Genomic DNA, 23173 nt, shown 5'->3' on the forward strand with positions numbered 1-23173 from the left:
AGTTCCCTGCTTCTGACGTTCATCCTTGACATTCCAGCTGAGTCAATTGAACACTTTTCTGTTATGCGGTTTAAAAGTACGCAGATTGCAGATCTATGGTGTATCGGAAGACGATCACAAGGCGAATTTTCAGTTTGATATACGGTAAACTGCAACGGCTGTATTAGTTTAGGTACTTTGACATGGAATGCCCAAAGCAGCGTCAACTAATATTTTGAACTGAGTATTTGACCCTTGTTTTACGAGTATAAAGTCAGGTGCATATTCGCAGCTACTTTTTCAAACAACTGTACAGCTCTGATCAGTGGTAAAGTTGTTCAGTTCAAAATATTAGTTGACGCTGCTTTGGGCATTCCATGTCAAAGTACCTAAACTAATAGAGCCGTTACAGCTTACCGTATATCAAACTGGCTCATTTGCCTTGTGATCGTCTCCGATACACCATATAGATCTGCAATCTGTCGTACTTTTAAACCGCATAACAGAAGGTGTTCTATTAACTCAGCTGGAATGTCAAAGGATGGACGTCCAGAGCAGGGAACTGCGTCACCTGAACTGGAGTGTAGTCGAGTCTGTTCCACCTGTTCTTTGATAATTTCAGAAATAGGTTCATCTAAATCGGAGTCTAAAAGGGCCGTCAACATTGTAATTTCTTCCGATAAATCTTCAATTCTCTCTCTGAAATACGTAATATCTTCGGCAGAATCCATTTCATCGGCAGTAGTAAGCATTTTTCTAATTCATTCTTGTGCTATCGATTCACCAATCAGTAACTAGAGGGCGTGTTAGAGCCCACCCTCTCAACTTTGACGAGTGAAAGTGACAGTTTTATTTCAAGCCGTATTTCATGACGGTTTGCAGGAATGTTACGGACAAAATGAAATAAATAAATAAATAAGCAACGAAAAACATATTTCGTGACACATTTATTTATTTATGCTATCATTTCATGATACATTTATTTATTTATGCTCACATTTCACAGTACTTTTATTTATTCACGCATTTATTTATTTATTTATTTAATTTTGTCCGAAATATTCCTCCATATCTCAGGGTGTTTTACAAAGACGCCTTGAAATAACATTAAAAACATCACTACGAACAAATGTATTATAAATATGAACTATAGCAGCAAGCAACTTACTGTAAAAAAAAATTGATCAAATAGATTGGTTTAAGTGATAATAGCACATTTCCTTAATTTAAGTCTGTGGATATAAAGTTAAACTTATTTGTAAGATTAATAGCCATTGGAATAAATGAGTATTTGAACCAGTGGCTTTATGCTCTTCATTTCTTCGGCATCTGACCTGATTGCACAACTCAGAACGAATTAAAGAATTTTAACAAGTGGACAGTAACAGCACTAAGGACAGGGACAGTCAGCGACACAGTGTTCTTTTCTTTTTTTGAAAAAGGATCATACATTTCTTTAAAACTGGTTGGATACGTTAGGTTTTATAAACCTGATGCCTTAAGACAAATGGCAGTTTTATTAATAATAACTGATGTCTAAAGATATCTTTAAACAAACACAATTTGCTCATAAGAGGGAAGTTGCAACAATAGATCAAAACGGAAAGGAAACTTTATATGATTTACATGAGTGGGAAAATAAAAACACTACATACTTTATATAATATATATATATATATAGTACAGTACCTGCCAAATAATACAAAGAGTACACCGCATGTGTTTCGCCCTAATTGGGGCTTATCAGGTGTGCACACCTAAGCTTCCTCTTACGGCGGTTGAACATTGGACATCAACGTTACGCCACAAAGGCTGCTTCGTTTATTTTGCACGATTAATATTTTCATTTTGGTCAACTAATGTGGAACTATACTGAATAATATACTGTAATGTCAAATTGTACATCATGCACAGTTCCGATTGGGCCGTAAAGTGGATATTTTTGTTTTTAATATTTTTTTCATTAAGCGCATGCGGTGTGTGTCACTACGTGATTCCCGTTGCCGGCCCGATCTGCGTGCACGTGCGTATTGAAAGGCTACGTCATCACACACTTAACGGTGCGGCCCAATCTGTTTAACGCATGCGTGAATGCTTGAAGGCGGTTTCCGCCGACTGTGGAGGTCACGTGTTTCCGCTTACTGTGGAGCTCCACAGTGGCTGCAGCCAGACCCCTCTCATTTGTGGATAATGGCTCTCACTGTGGTTCGCTGGAGTCCCAAAGCTTTAGAAATGGCTTTATAACCTTTACCAGACTGATAGATCTCAATTACTTCTGTTCTCATTTGTTCCTGAATTTCTTTGGATCTTTGCATGATGTCTAGCTTTTGAGGTGCTTTTGGTCTACTTCTCTGTGTCAGGCAGCTCCTATTGAAGTGATTTCTTGATTGAAACAGGTGTGGCAGTAATCAGGCCTGGGGGTGGCTACGGAAATTGAACTCAGGTGTGATACACCACAGTTAGGTTATTTTATAACAAGGGGGCAATTACTTTTTCACACAGGCCATGTAGGTTTGGATTTTTTTTCTCCCTAAATAATAAAAACCATCATTTAAAAACTGCATTTTGTGTTTACTTGTGTTATATTTGACTAATGGTTAAATGTGTTTGATGATCAGAAACATTTTGTGTGACAAACATGCAAAAGAATAAGAAATCAGGAAGGGGGCAAATAGTTTTTCACACCACTGTATGTTTGTGTGCCCATCCAGTTGGTATGTCTGTGTTATTTTCCATTTGGAATGGGATTCGTAAAAGCAGTGCTATTATTTGTGATGTGACATCTGGTGGAATGACAAATGCAAAGAATTATATTGCTGCAAATGAGTGATGCACCATCTGTTGGAATGATAAATGCATCTGCCAATAATGGTGATGCACCATTTATTGGAATGACAAATGCAATGCATGTCATTAAGAATTATATTACTGCAAATGAGTGATGCACCATCTGTTGGAATGATAAATGCATCTGCAAATGATTGTGATGCACCATCTGATGGAATGACAAATGCATCTGCAAATGATTGTGATGCACCATCTGTTGGAATGACAAATGCAAAGCATTTTAATACTGCAAATGATTCTGATGCACCATCTGTTGAAATGACAAAGCCAATGCAATCTGTCACTGCAAATGATTGTGATTCACCATCTATTGAAACGAGAAATACAATGCATTTTATTACATCCAGTACTTGGATGGGAGACCAGCCAGGAAAAGCTTGGGTTGCTGCTGAAAGAGGCTAGTATGGGGGGTTGACCCAATGGTCTATGTGTGGATCTCAATACTCCAGTGTACTGACTGGGACACTGTGCTCTAAACATGGCTCCATCCTTCAAATGAGACATAAAACCAAAGTCTTGAGTCTCTATGGTTATAAAAGATCCCTGGGAACCTTTCACAAAAATCAGGGTGTATGCCAATGTCCTGGCTAAATTGTCCACCATGGCATTCTGGTCATTCTGCCCCCCCTAATATCCCCCTGTCTCTAATTGTCTCTCTCTCTCTATCTCACCACTTCACCACCTAATAGCTCATGTTCAGTGAGTGTACTGGTGCAAAAATGGCTGATGCTGCATCAACCAGGTGGATGCTGCATATTAGTGGTGGTTAAAAAGTGGCTCCCAACTCATTAGGTAAAAAGTGCTTTGAGCAGTGAGAAAAGTGATATATAAATGTAAAGATTTATTATTTTTATTGTGTATGCTGGTTGTGATGTGCCATCTGTTGGAATGAAAAATACAATGCACTTTGCCACTTCAAATGGTTGTAATGCACCATCTGTTGGAGTGACAAATTATTTGCTTCAGATCCATTGTATTACCAGTACTGAGGTCTGAAAGTTGGTATCGATACTGAAGTTAAGATTTTAGTACCCATCTAACACCAGAGCAGGTCGATAAGGAAAAAAGGCAAATGTATCCATACAACATGATAAAATGTATAGAAAGTGAAGGAGTCTTATTATTTTCTCAACATACAGAATCCATTTATTTCAGTAGATCTGCTGTAGAAGGGCCAGTGAACTCTCTGATCATCTTTTTTGAGCCAATCTGAGTAGACAAAGACATTCCCAGACTTATGAAGATGTAGATAAGAAACGACAGCTAGAGGGCAGTAAATCATCCTACAGACTGTGGAAAGTTACTGGGAAATTTATAAACTTAGGGTACCCACCTAGTCACATGATTTGTGATACACCATGTTTTAGAGCATGCTGGAGGAAATGCCTTTGTCATATAATAGTGACAGATACTGCATTCAGGGAAAGAACAAATAACATTGACCCTCGTGAAGGTAAAAATTAAAAAACAGTGTGCCCTGGTTGGGATAAGGAGGCACTGCATGTGGTGTTTGCCAATGAACACCCGGTGATCGAGCACCCTGGACCTGGCCAGGCTCTGCCCCAAAATGTGAAGATATCTCATGGGCACACCACCTGCATGACAAAGGGCGAGGACCAGGTGTGATGCCAGTTTAGTAGTGGGCACAGGTGGGTAATACTTAGATGGAATAGATCTCAGCAATGAAAACCGGGTTTTGCTGTAGCGTTGGAAGGGCAAAACTTACCTGTCAATATGCCATTCTCTCTTGTTTAGGTATGGGGAAACAGCTCACAGCCCGTGGATTAGGAAAAGCAGGTGGGCAAAGCCACCACTTGTGCCAAGCCTTCGAGTGCTTAGCAGTTTTACCTTTTGCAGGTTTTCGATCTGACTTTGCTAATCAAAGATGAAAGAAAGCAAACGTCACTAAAGAATAATTTGTTGCATAGAAAGACTGAAGCAGCCATGAACATTGGAAAGGGGTTATGAACGCCCTTTTACTTCTTTGGAAGAAGAAGAAGAAGAAATGAAAGAGAAAGGAAGTAAGAAGGAAAAAAGAAAGAAGAACCCAAGTGAGGATGGTACTCGAGGAAAAATGTCGTCTGGAATTTCCGTTGTGTTAGTGTGATTGGAGATAATTCCATAAACGATGTGAACACCTTAGTACTGACGCAGATCATTTTGGTTTTAAATGAACGAGGGCCCTGCTGTCCGTAAAGCTACTGAGCCCCCCACACAAGCCCACAGCACACTGTCAAGTGCGGTTAAATAGTGTGGATTAATTGTAGTCCACTAACACGTGGCATTGCATTCTGTTAGCACCATTTCTGAATGTGAATCGTTCTTACAATGATGGGCCATCTCTCCATTAGACAAAAACAAAAAAAATGCTAAAAACGTAAAAAAAGTCTTTAAAAATCATCTGAAGGTGGCACCCTGGGCACATTTCTCTAATTTATTGTTGTTTTTTTTACGGACAAAGAAAGAATGAAATAAAATTCCAAAGCATTTATTACAAATATGAATTACCAGACACCTTCACCCACCGTACATCACAAAAGCCTGTTGCCAACATGTGGGTATTTTGGTGTCCATGGCAACCAGGGAATACACCGTCCTACCCAGCTGCCCACACAGCTCCTTCTGTGCCAGAAGGGACTGGGCAGTCTAATGGTCTGGAATCCCTGCAGATTTTATTTTTTTCTCCAGCCCTCTGGAGTTTTTTTTTTTTGTTTTTTCTGTCCCCCCTGGCCATTGGACCTTACTCTTATTCGATGATAATTAATGTTGATTTATTTTGTTTTATAATTGTGTCTTTCATTTTTCTATTCTTTAATAAGTAAAGCACTTTGAGCTACTGTTTGTATGAAAATGTGCTATAGAAATAAATGTTGTTGTTGTTGTTGTTCACAGCTCTAATCTAATCGTACGCTCTGAGCGCACTGTGCTGATACGACTGTGAATAAATCACCAAATATTTGAGCCGAAAGCATTAAAGGCACAGGGTGATGGGTACGTCATCATAATAATAGAAACAAATAGAAAAGCAAAGTATTGGAATCAGCGAGCTGAGGAAGAGGATGAGTGAATGATGACATAGTGATAAACAAACCCTGATTTGATACAAGGCCTTCCTCTGCTTTGTCTTCTGTGTGGGGTCCACATGCTGGACCTTCCCTCTCCGCACAGCTCAGTCATGCACCTCCTCGCCAGTCAGACCCTTTACCTTTATCTTCTGCTTTGGTCTCTTTCGCTTTCTCCTCATCATGTCCATCACTCTTCATCACATGTCCACACCCTTCTTTTGTTGTACTTCTGATTGTCTCAATTTTTACATTCCACACCTCCATCTCCACATTCTCATTTCTTCCACGTCCACCTTCTTCTCCTGCCGTGCCCCCTTTATTGCCCACATCTCAGCTCCACACATCATTGCTGGTCCTACCACTGTGTTCAAGTCCTCACCTTTAACCTTCAGTCACACAATAGTCCTGATACCTTATTCCAGTTCCAGTTTTTCCAACCACACTGCTCTCTATAAGTTACATCTGCATCTAATTCTTTATCTTGGGAAACCACATCGTCATCATCATCATTATCATCATCTTTTCCCACTTCTATGTGGGGTCAATGTGCTTGATCAACCTTCACCATAGTACCATACAGCTCTGTCCTACACCACCTGACCAGTCAAGTTCTTTTCTTTCAGATCTTCTCCTACTTTATCCATTCACCTCCACTTTGGCCTCCCATGCTTCCTCTTCTCTATGTCCATCACTCTTTATCACATATCCATACCACTCCACCTTGCTTTCCAGTACTTTCTTAGCTATCTCTCTCACTTTGGTTGTCTAATTTCTTATACTCCACAACTCCATCTCCACTTTCTCATTTCTACCACATCCACCTTCTTCTTCTGCTGTGCCACACATCATTACTGGTCCTATCTCACTGGCTTAATAACCTCACCTTCAACATTCACCTTAATTCTTCAATCACATGATACTCCTGATACCTTCTCCCAATTGTATCATGCACACCGCCCTCTGCGGGTTATCTCTGCATGTAAGTTTCCATCTTGGTCTGTCACTTCTTCTTCTTCTTTTCCCACTTCTATGTGGGGTCGATGTAGTTGATCAGCCTTCTTCCATTTAGCTCAGTTCCCCAGTTAGAGCCTTTACCTTCAGATCTTCTTCTACTTTATCCATCCTCCTCCACTTATGCCTCTCTTGCGTTTCTCCTCCCCATGCCCATCACTCTTTTGCCCACATCTTCATTGTGTCTCACATGTCTACACCCTACTTTCCATTACTTTCTTAGCTATCTCTCCCACTTAGGTTGTCTTATTTCTTATACTCCACACCTCCATCTTCACATTCTCATTTCTATCACATCTACCTTATTCTCCTGCTGTGCCCTGTAATGCCCACGTCTCAGCAACACACATCATTGCTGGTCCTAACCACTGGCTTCAAGACTTCACCTTTAAACTTTGCCTCAATTCTTCAATCACATGATACTCCTGATACCTTCACCCAGTTGTTCCATCCCACAATGCACTCTGTGAGTTATCTCTGCATGTAACTTCTTATCTTGGTCTGCCACTTCTTCTTTTTCTCCTTTTCTCACTTCTATGTGGGGTCAATGTGCTTGGTCAGCCTTCTTCCATTCAGCTTGGCTCCTCAGTCAGAACCTCTACTTTCAGAACTTCTTTTACTTTATCCATCCTCCTCCTCTTTTGCCTCCCTCACTTTCTCTTTCCACCATCCATTCTCTTTTGCCTACCTATTCCTGGTCTCACCACGTGTCCGTACCACTTCACTCTACTTCCCAGTACTTTCTTAGCTGTCTCTCCCACTTTAGTTGTACCTCTGATTGTCTCATTTCTTATACTCCACACCTCCATCTCCACATTCTCATTTCTGTCACATCCACCTGCTTCTGCTTGCTGTGCCCCTTTTACTGCCCACATTTTAACTCCACACATCATTGCTGGTCCTACCACTGGCTTCAAGTCCTCACCTACACCCTTTGGTCACACAATCCTCCTGATATCTTCTCCCGATTGTCCCATTCACCACTGCACTCTGTGGGTTATCTTTGCATCTAATTCTCCATCTTGGTCTACTGCTGATCCTCGATATTTAAATTCCTCCACTCTTTTCAATGGCTCTTGCTGCAGGCTCACTTCTGAATCCTGATCATCATCAAACCTCAGATGTTCTGTCTTCTTCTTCAATACACTGGTTACCGATCCCATTTAGAATTGACTTTAAAATCCAACTTATCGTTTACAAAGCTTTCAATAATCTGCTCCATCTTATATTTCAGAATGCCTCTCACCTTACACTCCAAATCTTAACCTTAGATCTTCAAATGAGCGTCTGCTTGGACTTTCAAGAGCTAAACTTAAAAGAAGTGCTGGGGCGGGCAGCCTTCTGCTGTTAGGCACCTAAAATCTGGAGTAGCTGACCGATAGAAAGTCGCCAGGCTAATACAGTAGAACACTTTAAAAAACTGATAAAAACTCAGTATTGGAACGTGGCTTTCTCAGAACTTCATTTTAGTGTAACCCTGACATTCTGTATATGCATTAAATTATTATTTTTACCATAGCTTTACAATCTGTACTAACCCCTACTTTCTCTGCTGTTCAATTTTAGTTTTTTTCTGTGGTGGTGATCAGCACCTCAACCACCTGATCAAAGCACCGTGCTGTCCCTACATTGGTGGACTGAAGGCCAGAAGTCCACATGACCATCATCATCAAGTCGTTCCGTGTGAAGCCTGAAAACCATGAGGACTGATTGAGATCATCGATGTTAGGGGGGCTTGGTGGTCTTATCTATCTATCTATCTATCTTATAGTGCCTTTCATATCTATCTATCTATCTATCTATCTATCATATAGTGCTTTTCACATCTATCGATCTATCTGTCATATACTGCCTTTCTTTCTATCTATCTATCGATTATATAGTGCCTTTCATATCAATCTATCTATCATTATATAGTGCCTTCCATATCTATCTATCAATTATTTACTGCCTTTCATATCTATCTATCTATCTATCTATCTATCTATCATATAGTGCCTTTCTTTCTATCTATCCATCTATCATTATATAGTGCCTTCCATATCTATCTATCTATCTATCTATCTATCATATAGTGCCTTTCATATTTATCTATCTATCTATCTATCTATCTATCATTATATAGTGCCTTCCATATCGATCTATCTATCTATCTATAGATAGATAGATAGATAGATAGATAGATAGATAGATAGATAGATAGATAGATAGATAGATAGATAGATATGGAAGGCACTATATAATGATAGATAGATAGATAGATAGATAGATAGATAGATTGAACAACAACATTTATTTCTAAAGCACATTTTCATACAAACAATGGAGCTTAAAGTGCTTTACATGATGAAGAAAAGAGAAATAAAAGACAAAGTAGGAATTAGAATAAGACAACACTAATTAACATAGAATAAGAGTAAGGTCCAATGGCCAGGGAGGACAGAAAAAACAAAAAAAACTCCAGGTGGCTGGAGAGAAAAAAGAAAATCCACAGGGGGTCCAGGCCATGAGACCACCCAGCCCCCTCTGGCAAGATAGATAGATAGATAGATAGATAGATAGATAGATAGATAGATAGATAGATAGATAGATAGATAGATAGATGTGAAAGGCACTACATGATAGTGCTATATTACATAGATTGCATACATATTGATTTCTGGAGGAAAATTCCCTTTTTTCACCAGCAACATGCACACAAAATGCAGAGAAAAGAGTTTAGAGAAAGTTGAGAGTGTGACCTAAGTGTAAGATCTAGAACTGTACCTAATGTATTACAATAATAGCAGTTATTATTTAGTAATATGAATATTATCCTTGTACCCGTGTGTCTGATAGAACTGGCTGGGTGAACTTAGGTGGGCTGCCTAATAATTTTTCCTCACTCAGGATTTGTAATAAAACAAACAGCAGGAATATCAGGATTGAGGCCGTTTGGCTTTCCTCCTGCATGCTTCCTGCCGCTGACGCCGTACGTTCCAAGCCCTGCAGTAATCCGAAGAGCCCCGATGCGTGTTTGTGTTTATTGATCACGTACCTTCTTTGTCGTTATGGTTTATGATCGCGTCCTGAATCATCTCCGACAGCCCGAAGTGAACTCGATGCTTCCTGTTGTGCTTCCCTTTGCCTTTGAGTCCTGAGTGCTTGTTCAGGGTCTTCTCGCGCTCATGGTAGGCTTTCACCTGCTCCAAGCGCATTCGCTTCAACAGCCGCTGCCTTTGGCCGAGGGGCAGGGACTCCAATAAGCACTGGTCGATTTCCATGTCATGAGACCGAAAAACATTACATAGCTGAAAGCAACCTGTTGGAGAAAAATTACAACAATTAAAACCCATGTCGTTAAAGGACAATGTTCATTTGATATTTCTCAGAACCTTGACCTTAATCATAGCTGGTTTATCCATACAGACTTCTATATTTTTTTTACCACCAGATTGTAATAAGTGAAGCTACTCTGCTGGTCTGGTGAGATCCACACAACAAATCCATGCAAAACACAAGACACAATTTTTGCAACAGCAAATGATTGCACAAAAATATTTGCAGAAGCACACAAAAGGGAAATCACTGCACCATAAAGTGGTGATTATTGGGGGTGACATTTAGTGGGACTTTTTCTGCATGCAAGATGAGCCAACAGCTATATGAAGAACTTGGCAGAGAGGGACTATCGTGTTTAATTTGCAGGATCATGCAGTACATTATATAGTGACTTTCCTACTTTCTTATTTATTAATAATAATTAATAATTCTTTACATTAATATGGCTCATTTCTCACTACTCAAAGTGCTTTTCATAGACAGTTGGGAGCCACTTCAGCCAACACCAATGTGCAGTATCCGCCTGGATGCAACAGCAGCCATTTTAGCACCAGTACACTCACCACACATGACTTGTTAGGCGGTGAAATAGTGAGAGACAGCTAGCCAATCAGAGACAGAGGATAATTAGGGGGCCAGAATGACCAGGCCGTGATGGGGCAATTTAGCCTGGACATCAGGATACACCTTACTCTTTACTCTTTAATGACCACAAAGAATCACAACCTCAGTTTTACATCTCATCTCATCAAGGATGGCATCATTTGTACAGCACAGCGTCTCGGTCACTGCACTGGGATCAACACCCAGAACTGAGGGCAAGCGCCTCATTCTGGCCTCACCTGCACCTCAGCCAACAGCAACCCAGGCTATTCCAAGATGGTCTCCCACCCAAATGCTGTCCGGGACCCTGAATGCTTAGCTTCAAGTGGACGACCTCTTCTGAGGTGCAGGTGCTGTGGCTGCGTCTTGTATTAATAAGTTGTTTAGGCATTTTTGTCAGAAATACATGTCAGTTGTATGACAGTTGTGACTTGTTATGCGTGTCAGAAATTCTCAAAGTCGAAGGGGCTTGTGCCCATATTTATCAGGAATCTCAAAATTACTCCAAAGAGTCTTAACTAGGAAAGGAATTTGTCTGACCTCAGAGAAGAAGTTATGAAGGAGAAGGAGTTCATGTGTCAGAATGAATGACATCAAGATTTTGTGGCACCAGAGGCAGAAAATGGCACTCGTGAAGGCATTTTGTGGTTTTCTGATACTAATGCTGAGGCTTCACCACAAAGATAGAAGAAGGAGAAGGAGAAGTTGATGTTGAAGCAGAAGTTGAAGAAGTTGGAGATGAACAAGATGTTGAAAAAGAAAAAGAGGTTGAAGAAGAAGTTGAAGAAAAAGAAGATGAAGTTGAATAATAATAATAATAATAATAATAATAATAATAATAATAATAATAATAATAATAATTCTTTATTTATTTGTCACATACATAGTTATACAGAACAACATGCAGTGAAATGCATCTTTTGGCAGTGACGGGGATTCAAACCGGCAACCTTCGGGAAGAAGAAGAAGTTGAAGTAGAAGAAGAAGAAGAAGAAGAAGAAGAAGAAAAAAAACATAATGACAACACAACAAAATGATACCACCAGAGTGGAGCTTATGATATTATTAATCTTGACTTTCAGAAAGCATTTGATAAGGTGCCACATGAGAGGGTGGGCATCAAACTAAAAGAAGTGGGAGTTCAGGGTGTTGTGTGTAGATGGGGGCAGAATTGGCTCAGACACAGGAAGCAGAGGGTGATGGTGTGAGGAACCTCATCAGAACTGGCTGATGTTAAGAGTGGTGACCAGCAGGGGTCAGTGCTGGGGCCACTGCTATTGTTAATATCTATAAATGATTTAGATAGGAATATAAAGAACAAGCTGGATATGTTTGCAGATGATACCAAGATAGGTGGATTAGCAGATAATAATATTAATAATAATTCATTACATTAATATAGCGCTTTTCTCAGGTGGATTCGACACTATCAACTGGCAGACAGTATTGAGAAGCCATTAAGAAGGCTAACAGAATGTCAGGTTATATAGCGCCTTGATGTGTGCAGTAGAGGGGTTCACCGACAAAAGCGCAATAGACATACGAGCGCTGACAAAACCGTGAGAGACAAATGAGCGGCGACAAACTTGCTAACTGGTTTAAGACAAATGCGCACCGACAAAATCGCGAGAGAGGCCAAGAGAGTGGGACGCGTACGTGCGCATTATGTACACATTATGTGCTAGGTTATAACTGTTATAACTGCTGATGGCATGCTGCGAACAAATAACTCAGTCAAGGGTTGGCATAACGGGTTGTATACAAAGCGGAATTACCAGCAGTCAGGCAGCCAGCAAGTCTAAATACGCTCAACTATCAAGACGTCTTGCTGCAATTCTTCCTACATATGCAGGGCGTGATCTTAAGAACTATCTGCGTGCAATGTCTCATAATATTGACTTCTAAAATAAACATTATTATATACAGTGGTGTGAAAAACTATTTGCCCCCTTCCTGATTTCTTATTCTTTTGCATGTTTGTCACACAAAATGTTTCTGATCATCAAACACATTTAACCATTAGTCAAATATAACACAAGTAAACACAAAATGCAGTTTTTAAATGATGGTTTTTATTATTTAGGGAGAAAAAAAATCCAAACCTACATGGCCTTGTGTGAAAAAGTAATTGCCCCCTTGTTCAAAAATCACCTAACTGTGGTGTATCACACCTGAGTTCAATTTCCTGATTACTGCCACACCTGTTTCAATCAAGAAATCACTTCAATAGGAGCTGCCTGACACAGAGAAGTAGACCAAAAGCACCTCAAAAGCTAGACATCATGCCAAGATCCAAAGAAATTCAGGAACAAATGAGAACAGAAGTAATTGAGATCTATCAGTCTGGTAAAGGTTATAGAGCCATTTCTAAAGCTTTGGGACTCCAGCGAACCACAGTGAGAGCCATTATCCACAAATGGCAAAAACATGGAACAGTGGTGAACCTTCCCAGGAGTGGCCGGCCGACCAAAATTACCCCAAGAGCGCAGAGATGACTCATCCGAGAGGTCACAAAAGACCCCAGGACAACGTCTAAAGAACTGCAGGCCTCACTTGCCTCAATTAAGGTCAGTGTTCACGACTCCACCATAAGAAAGAGACTGGGCAAAAACGGCCTGCATGGCAGATTTCAAGACATAAACCACTGTTAAGCAAAAAGAACATTAGGGCTCGTCTCAATTTTGCTAAGAAACATCTCAATGATTGCCAAGACTTTTGGGAAAATAACTTGTGGACTGAAGAGACAAAAGTTGAACTTTTTGGAAGGCAAATGTCCCGTTACATCTGGCGTAAAAGGAACACAGCATTTCAGAGAAAGAACATCATACCAACAGTAAAATATGAAATTTACACTTAACAAGTTTCCATCTGTGTCTCCGTGTTCTTGATGAACTCATTTTAAAGTCACCGTCTCGATCCACTGCACTAATTCCCTTCATAATTTTAAACACTTCAGTCAGGTCTGATCTTCATTTCCTGTAAAGGCTCAGTTCTTTTAATCTTTCCTCATAACTCATCCCCTGTAGCCCTGAATCAGCCTGGTCGCTCTTCTCTGGACCTTCTCTAGCGCTGCTGTGTCCTTTTTGTAGCCTGGAGACCAAAACTTCACCCAGGACTCCAGATGAGGCCTCACCAGTGTGTTATAAAGCTTCATCAGACCCTCCTGTGACTTGTACTCTACACATCAAGGCGCTATATAACCTGACATTCTGTTAGCCTTCTTAATGGCTTCTCAACACTGTCTGGAGGTCAATAGCTTAGAGTCCACTATGACTCCTAAATCCTTCTCATAAGGTGGACTCTCTGATTTTCCAACCACCCATTTGTGACGATGCGGGTTTGGCTCCATGCTCCCATCTCTGTTTGGGAGCCCTTGAACCCAACACCGTTGATAATGTTACCGAGTGAGCTAGTCAGTGGAGGCAATAAACAATTGAGCAAGGGGATGGTTAAAAAAAAAGTGCAAAAGTGCTTTTATTAAAATAGTCAACAAAACAGTGTTCAAATAAAGTGCAGTGCTTTCCAAAGTTCAATAAATAAATAATCCGTTAAGAAAATGGAGGTTCAAAAATCAATAAATAGAAAAAACAATCCTTTCAAACCAGAGGTTAAAATGTTTCTTAGGAAGCAGTCTTTAAAAACAAATGACAAACCCGGTGCTTCTTCCCTGTTAGCGTTAGCGTCTCACCTGCTTCTCCCATACGGGCCCTGCAACAGGCGAGATGCTCTCAATGCAGCTGACCTTCTGCCCACTCCTGCTGCTACTGTCACTACTGCTACTGCCAGTCGCCTTTCCGATCCTTGTCTCCGGTCGGCTCCCCCTGACAGTGACTTGGGAATTCCACTGCGATCAAGGCTCTCACACAGGGAACACCACGTCCCAAGTCCCGACTCCCGCTACCTTCCGCGGAGAGTCCTGCGCCTTCCGGTCACTCCCGCCCTCCGAAGCAAACTCTGCGGGAGCGACCACAACCACTTCTCCCAGGAGTTGGCCAAACACCCAGGCTGCCTTCAGCTGCCTGCGAGCGTTCACTCACTCACTCACTCGCTCACTCACTCGCTCGCCCGCTTCCTGCTGCACCGATTTGCTCGCTCGCTTCCTGTAACCTCCATTCTTCACTTTCTCTCTTTCCGTTTTGTTCTCTGATCTCCCTTCTCCAAACCGACTCGCGCTTTTTATAATGCGAGGGGCCATAGCAGCTGTAGCATATTAGCCACGGGAGCAATCATGGATTATGGGCAGTTCCTTAGTGAGAAACGCCCACACTGCAGATCGTCCCGTGGCTTGCTATGACCCAACGCCCCCTCGCTAAGCCGCCGCGAGAGCGGTGATTATTTATTCAAAATGGCCTTTGCTAAACGAGCTGTGGACCCACAAGACCACACCATTGTGTATTCAAACCTCACATTTTTACTTCCTATGCGTAATATTTGACATTTACTGACATTAAATTTCATCTGCCGCAAATCTGCCCAAGCCTGTATGCTGTCCAAGTCCTTCTGTGATGATATGATGGATTCCAAATTATCTGCTAATCCACCTATCTTGGTATCACCTGCAAACTTAACCAGCTTGTTCTTTATATTCCTAAATTATATATATCTAAATCATTTATGTATAATAGCAGCGGCTCCAGCACTGACCCCTGCTGGTCACCACTCTTAACATCGGCCAGTTCTGATGAGGTTCCCCCATACATCACTCCCTGCTTCCTGTGTCTGAGCCAATTCTGCACCCATCTACACACAACACCCTGAACTCCCACTTCTTTTAGTTTGATGCCCACCCTCTCATGTGGCACCTTATCAAATGCTTTCTGAAAGTCAAGATTAATAATATCATAAGCTCCACTCTGGTGGTATCATTTTGTTGTGTTGTCATTATGTTTTTTTTTCTTCTTCTTCTTCTTCTTCTTCTACTTCAACTTCTTCTTCTTCCCGAATACCAGCATGTTAGTAAAACACTTCCTCCCTCTTCTGACCACATGCTAACTGTCCTATCCTTGCCATGTGTTGCTCAATCTTATCCTTATCTTATCCTTCCATTAATTTTCCAGTGATGCATGTTAAGCTTACTGGCCTGTAGTTGATTGGATCTGCCCTGTCACCCTTTTTAAATAATCTGATGATATTTGCCATTTTCCAGTCCATCAGAATCTCTCCAGTGCTCAGTGACTTCCTAAAAATATGTGTCAAAGGGTTTATATCTGTACTCACTAACCTCCTTACAAGGATAAATATTATCTTGTCCTGGGGCCTCACGTATAAACGGTGCGTACGCACAGAAATGTTGCGTAAGAACTTTTCCACGTTCAAATCGCGATGTATAAAACCTACACTTGGCGTAAATCCACGCACTTTTCCACGGTAATTCATACCTTGTCGTACGCAAGTTCTACGCTCGGTTTTGCAGACTGGCGGCACCCAGCGTCAAAGCAATGCTACTGTTCTTGTGTGGTTACTCCTTATTTTCCTGACGCGGCTTTATAAATACACCGAAACTAACCGCATATTGTTTATCAGTGTAATGCATCTGATTGTAATTAACTTGTAACAATATAATGGTTCAGGGAACAGCCATAGTATTCCAAATACCGTAACTGCTTTAGCGTTTTTACTCTCACTTCCACCACTTCTTCTTCTTCTTCTTCTTCTTCTTCTTCTTTCAGCTCCTCTTGTTAGGAGTTGCCACAGCGGATCATCTTTTTCCTTATTACTCTCACTGCACCACTCAGAGTATTTATATCACTGTATCTGAGTGTGAATCACAGCAGCAGCTGATCGGAAAGGGAATTATCGGTATACAGCTTCAAGGACACGCTGTCTCAGCCACTGCAAACTGTTTTAAAGCCTTTCCTGTACGGACCTCACGGTTCAGAAACAGAAACGATATCATTTATAAGGTGAAATTCAGCAAAATATGTTTATTAAATTATACAGATAAAACTTTAACTTCATTTAAATAATCTATATTCTTCACTGGGAGTGTCGTGAAGGATAGAATAATTAAACATGTACTACGAAGATATTTCAATGTTCTTTAAACGTTTTGAAGAGTCGGCGCTAAGCTTACAGATGGCTTAACGTCTATTACAGAGCTGATTGTATGGCGATCGGTTTTTTGGGTAAAGAAAAGCACTGACTGCAGTGACGGCTACACCAATATATATTGAATATAAAACAGAAAGAAAATAACAACACAGCTAAAAACACAGCGACAAATTTCGCAAAAGTTAAATGCTTGTGTCATGAGCAGGCGGCTATGCAGCCATCCACTGTACATAAGCTACCTTACTGACGGGCGGGCGAAGGAGTCACCGATTCTTCCTCTGCTCAGTGCCACCACAAGCCTAGAGCCGCACCTGATTGTACTGCTGCAATAAATTATTTCATCGAAGTGAAACACATGTTTAATAACGTGCTTTAACTCCTATCATTATGAAAATGACATCACGTATACATCTCAGTATTTTAGTTATTCAGAGAGCTGTAATATCACAAATGTCATGGACTCTGTGTCCAGTTGGAGGAAGAGAGCCAGTTTAAGAAGCAAGTAGTGATTCACACACATAGATCACATACAGTAGAAGATCAAATACAAAACAAAGCATTTAACGTGCTACTTTAATTACGATGTAATTTTGAGAAACTGGTTAATTAAACGATTTTAAGATGAAGTTTATAATGTTCTACTAAATGACAAAATAAACTACGTGATTAAAGTGGAAATGTCGAGATTGAAGTTGATATTTCGTGCTTTTTCCCCACTGTGTCCCTATTTTTTTTCTCTGTACCCTAATAAGCTTTCATATGACACTCAGACAGTGGGCTTACAACTCTTCTTTTCACGGCGACTTTGATATGTGACTTCTTTTTTATTTCCGGCACTGTGCGATTTTGTGAACGTGAGCTTTCAAGTTTCTCCAACACGCTATGTCACTCGATCAACTTCATTTTGTTGATTATTCCACGGTTTATTTGAACAAACAGTATGTTTTTCCTTTGCCTCCACTTGGTATTCGCTGAAATTCTTATATTTTCCCCGTGCTTTTCCCTTTGTCTTTTCACAGAAGGCTGCGCTTAAGGGCGATTTATATTGATTTGCATATTCAAATAGACGTAATTCTGGGAGGATTTGGGGCGTTACATAATGCGCGTGCACGAGCGTTAGTTTTCACGCTGATCGGGATTTATGTAGCGGAAGAGCGTGGAAGTTAGATACGCACAGATTCCTGCATCTGGATTTTTCTGTGCGTAAGCACATTTGCTTTTGTGCTTACGCCATGTTATAGGCGAGTTCTACGCACGGCGTTATACATGAGGCCCCTGGTGATTTGTTTGATTTCATCTTATTTAATCTCAGCAGCTCTTCTCCCTCTACAATTTCCAAATCCCTCAGTACCTCGTTAGTAGTCCCTGTTACTGCTCTGAGGTTATCCACTTGCTCACTTGTAAACACCTCAGAAAATTGTAAGTTTAGGACATCCGCTATTTCATTGTCTGTATCTTTTAATTCCCCTTAAGAAGCGAAGTTCCACTGATGCCCATTAGCATAGGACGCCCTTGAAGGAGTCCCTGTCATTGATGGCAGATGACGAGTCAGAGAGAGAGAGAGAAGCACGCAGCAGGGAGACAAATGATGAAGAACAAAGTAAGAGTACAGAGTGAGACTTCTGATGCCATCAGATCTTGAATGTTCTCGACGGGGGATTGCAGAGGGGCAGAGATCAGACGAGAAGAAGAAGAGATATATAGAATACATCAGATGAAGAATAAATGTTCAAAACTCCAGCCAGCAGGTGGCACTTTCCCTGTGGTCTTAATCCCAAAGCCACCAGAGCAATAACGGGGAACACTGTGCTGTAAATATGGTGCCATCCTTCACATGACATGTAAAACTGAGATCCCGACTTTCTATGGTCTTTAAAGATCCCAGGGCATCCTTTGTAAAGAATAAGATGTATCCTGATGTCCAGGCTAAATTGTCCATCATGACCTAGTCATTCTGGCCCCCAATCATCCCCTATCCCTAATTGGCACTCCACCTAACAGCTAAATTGTGGTGAGCGGGCTGGTGCAAAAATGGCTGCAGGTAGATGCTGAACAATGGTGGTGGTTGAAGTGGCTACCCACTCCTTGTGTAAAGCATTTGAGAAAAGTGCTATATAAATCTAGGGAATCTATACTAATAAAAATCAAAGCCCTCCCTGACTGACTGACTGACTCATCACTAATTCTCCAACTTCCCGTGTAGGTAGAAGGCTGAAATTTGGCAGGCTTATTCCTTACAGCTTACAAAAGTTAAGCAGGTTTCATTTCAAAATTCTACACATAACGTTTGTAATGGTCGATAACGTCCGCCATGTTGAACTTTCTTATTTATGGCCCCATCTTCACGAAATTTGGTAGGCGGCTTCCCTGCGCTAACCGAAACCGATGTGCGTACTTATTTCGATGGTATGATGCCACTGTCGGCCGCCATATTGAACTTTCCAACATCACTAATTCTCCAACTTCCCGTGTAGTTAGAAGGCCGAAATTTGGCAGGCTCATTCCTTACAGCTTACTTACAAAAGTTAAGCAGGTTTCATTTCTATAATTCTACGTGTAACGGTCGACAACGTCCGCCATGTTGAACTTTCTTATTTATGGCCCCATCTTAATGAAATTTGGTAGGCGGCTTCCCTGCGCTAACCGAAACCGATGTACGTACTTATTTCAGTGGTATGATGCCACTGTCGGCCGCCATATTGAACTTTCCCACGGTCTTTGTTACTTATGGGCCCATCTTCATGAAATTTGGTATGAAGGTTCCCAACGCTAACTGATTCCTACTTACGTACATATATACGTCCATAGCTTGCAGCTCGGTCACCGTGTGAGGTGGCGTTGGGTCCCCCATCCCAATGCCTCCCACGTTGTTGGCTGCCTGCCTATATATGGCCGTCCGTCGCTCCGGGATTCATGTCTCCCTGCTGATAACTACAGCCATTTTATTTAATCCACGGCTTCTCCGCTGTTTTATTGTTCATTTATTACGATTATAGTTATTGTGTAGGTATTTTAGACTTACTTTACATTGTTCAGGTACCCATTTCCTTTATCATTCCAACCGTACCCCCATTAACATGTCTATCGAGGTGATCACCATCGATCAAAGAACTGTCACTTACTGAGTGGTTTCCATGCCCAGAGATGGCACCTACCTTTTCCATTCTCTGTGTTACATATTGCACGGCCATATCAGGCTCACTCTTGATATCCATTGTGTCTTATGTGTTGAATGACTGGGACAGCTTCAAGGTGTGGACTGATGACGGTACAGGAGATAATTAGACTACACAGGAGCACCAGAAGAGTGAAATGCTTAAGCCCTTCACCTATGGATCTGCATGTGAGTTGATGGCTGCTGCTGAATTGTACGGTTGTCGCTTTCAAGTGTACCGAAATGGCCAAATATTTTACACCTTTCGACAACCGCCAATGCTTCTTAGACATCTTAGACTGACAGGTGACGATTTGAGTAGTGGACACTTTGATGTTTATGAATGTTTAAACTCTCAAAAGCTGGATGTGAAGTTATCGATGAAACCGGTTGTATGCTTACAACGCTTGACAGATGGAGAATGTCACTTCAACACAAGTCCTACAAATACTGTCGTCATTGAAACAAACCATGAAACTCAAACCGATTATGACAGCAGCAATCCAAGCTGTGAGATTTGACACAAGATTACTGTTCACATGGCCAACTGTACGTTACATGCTCAAGAGTAAGCTCAGCGCACAGCTTGGTCAGATTACAACTGGAGGGCTGAACTCACAATGTGGCATACAAAGAGATCCTTAACAAATAATTATTGGGATATTTTACCTCAGTTTAAAAAGGTTTAATTTTCTTCTTAATAAAAATTTTAATGCAGTACTTTGCCACTGCGAAGCGCGGGTATTTTGCTAGTTTATTATTATTATTCAGCTAAACTTGGGCAGCATGGTGGTGCAGTGGTAGCGCTGTTGCCTCCCAATAAGGAAGCCTGGGTTTGCTTCCCGTGTCCTGCCTGTGTGGAGTTTGCATGTTTTCCCCGTGTCTGTGTGGGTTTCCTCCGGGTACTCTGGTCTTCTCCCACAGTCTGAAGACATGCAGGTCAGGTGCATTGGCGATCTTAAATTGTCCCTAGTGTGTGCTTGGTGTGTGTGTGTGTGTGTGCCCTGCGGTGGACTGGCACCCTGCCCGAGGTTTGTTTCCTGCCTTGCGCCCTGTGTTGGCTGGGATTGGCTCCAGCAGACCCCCGTGACCCTCTAGTTAGCGGGTTGGATAATGGATGGATGGATTTTAATTTGTTTTCCGCCATCATTATCATAATTAAATGTAGCTAAATGCAGTTTTACCCATAGCAATTTATTGCAACCAATATTATATAACACTAACGCTTTTTCTATGTTTTAGGTGACTATAACTCTTTTTACTTTGCACGTAATCGAGGTAATGCACATGTAATCATGAAAAAATTCCACCACTGTTTTCGACCTCCCTAAGTGCGAAAATATAATTTTAATATAAAGTTTGATTATAAATGATTGTATAAGGATATTATCAATAAATTATGATGAGAATCAAAGAGATATTTGAGAAATATTGTGCAACTGGAAGTCGTTCTGTTGACATTTTCCTCTACCTCAGTATACAAGAAAAACGAGGGGAGCACTCGCCTGATTTTTTAACCTAAATATTAATAAAGACGGAAGGTTTTGTAAATCAATTCACGCCGCAAGGTGAAATGAATGAACTTCACATTCCCAGTGTAGCCAACCGGAGGTATCACATCACACCGAGCAAAAAAGTCAGGCAGACGGGCAGGCGAAACCTGAAGCTGTGCCAAAGTACAAGAAGGTGACTTTCATCGGGCAGCGCATCAAACGCACAATACAGCAGTTCACAAGAACAGGAGATCATTTTTGGAACCCGTTTAAGACAGACATCTTTAGAAACTCTGGAAAGTCTCACTTGGCGCAGTGGGATGTGCAAAATAACTGTTTGAATGGGACAAAGTAACACACATTGTCATCCAAAGTACCCAACAGCCATACTACTGGCTCAATGTGGTGGCACGTATCAGGATGAAATGACCTACAGAGCAGGGACGTGCAGTCAAGTGAGGCAGGTGAGGCCCTCACCTGTCATCATGAAAAGTAAAAAAAAACAGAAAATAAATGTGTCCACTGGTCTGTGCTGTACATTTCTTTTCTGTATGATTCCAGTAATTTTGATCATTTTTATAGTTAAAATCGCTGAATTGGAGCATTTTCTTTCTGAAAACAGGGGAGAAACACGAGTTGCAGCAGCGACGAGCCTCACCTCCCCTCGGACTGCGCTCTCCTCACACACGGGGTTGATGCCTGCAATTGTCGCGTGCCTGTTGCTGTCTCTCTCTGTATGTCACCAATATAAGGTTTGCAGACATGTTTATTACACACCCTGACTTTCCACAGTCTGGCTAATAACTTTAATGAATGTGTGTGACATAGTTAGTCTTGCTGATCTATACTAATAAAAGGCAAAGCCCTCACTCACTCACTCATCACTAATTCTCCAACTTCCCGTGTAGGTAGAAGGCTGAAATTTGGCAGGCTTATTGTTTACAGCTTACTTACAAAAGTTGGGTAGGTTTCATTTCGAAATTCTACGCGTAAGGGTCATAACTGGAACATACTTTCGTCCATATATCCTGTAGGAGAATGCAGCTCAATAGCTGTGGGAGGCGGAGTTTCATATTAAAATATTTAACCAATCACATTTCAGCCATCATCTGTTGCCAGGCAGAGAGAATAGACTGCAGCTTGATAGCCGTGGGAGGCGGAGTTTCGTATTAAAATATTTAACCAATCACATTTCAGCCATCATCTGTTGCCAGGCAGAGAGGCTTTCAGAATATGTTGTGGAGGCACTCTAACACAGAATCAATGTCGATTAGCCTATTGCTTCAACCAATCAGATTTTGAGTTGGTGTCAGTAGGGCCCTTTAGCAGGCGTACGGCAACGTCACCGTATTCAGACCCATTGATTGGATAGAAGCCGATATGAGGAAGTCTACGACGCCATTGAATGCACCACAAATGCTCCGAACGAAAGATCGTCGCGTGCACTATGGACAACTCCATGGCAGGATTCTGGACAATATTATTTGCCAGACACAGACCAGATTTCAAGACCATGAAAACCTGATGTTTGTCACGCTCCTCGAGCCCCAAAAGTTTCGGGAATACAAGAAAATTTTCACGCATGCAGCCTTCTACACTTTAACACAAGAGCCACGGAGCGCTTTTTGATCTGTCTCGGCTAAAAACAG

The 23173-nt window shown here is 41.3% G+C and overlaps 1 protein-coding gene across 2 annotated transcripts in view; it reads right to left on the reverse strand.

The window, feature by feature from the left end:
- myo16 (myosin XVI) overlaps window positions 1-23173 on the reverse strand; it is a 743507-nt gene that overhangs the window by 537963 nt on the left and 182371 nt on the right. For both annotated transcript variants that reach the window (XM_039745919.1, XM_039745918.1), the window contains exon 2: window positions 9940-10203. In XM_039745919.1, coding sequence (XP_039601853.1) covers window positions 9940-10165 — 226 coding nt within the window. In that variant the 5' untranslated portion in view covers window positions 10166-10203. The remainder of the gene's footprint in view (window positions 1-9939; window positions 10204-23173) is intronic.

Source organism: Polypterus senegalus, chromosome 2 (assembly GCF_016835505.1).
Source record: "Polypterus senegalus isolate Bchr_013 chromosome 2, ASM1683550v1, whole genome shotgun sequence".
NCBI lineage: Eukaryota > Metazoa > Chordata > Cladistia > Polypteriformes > Polypteridae > Polypterus > Polypterus senegalus.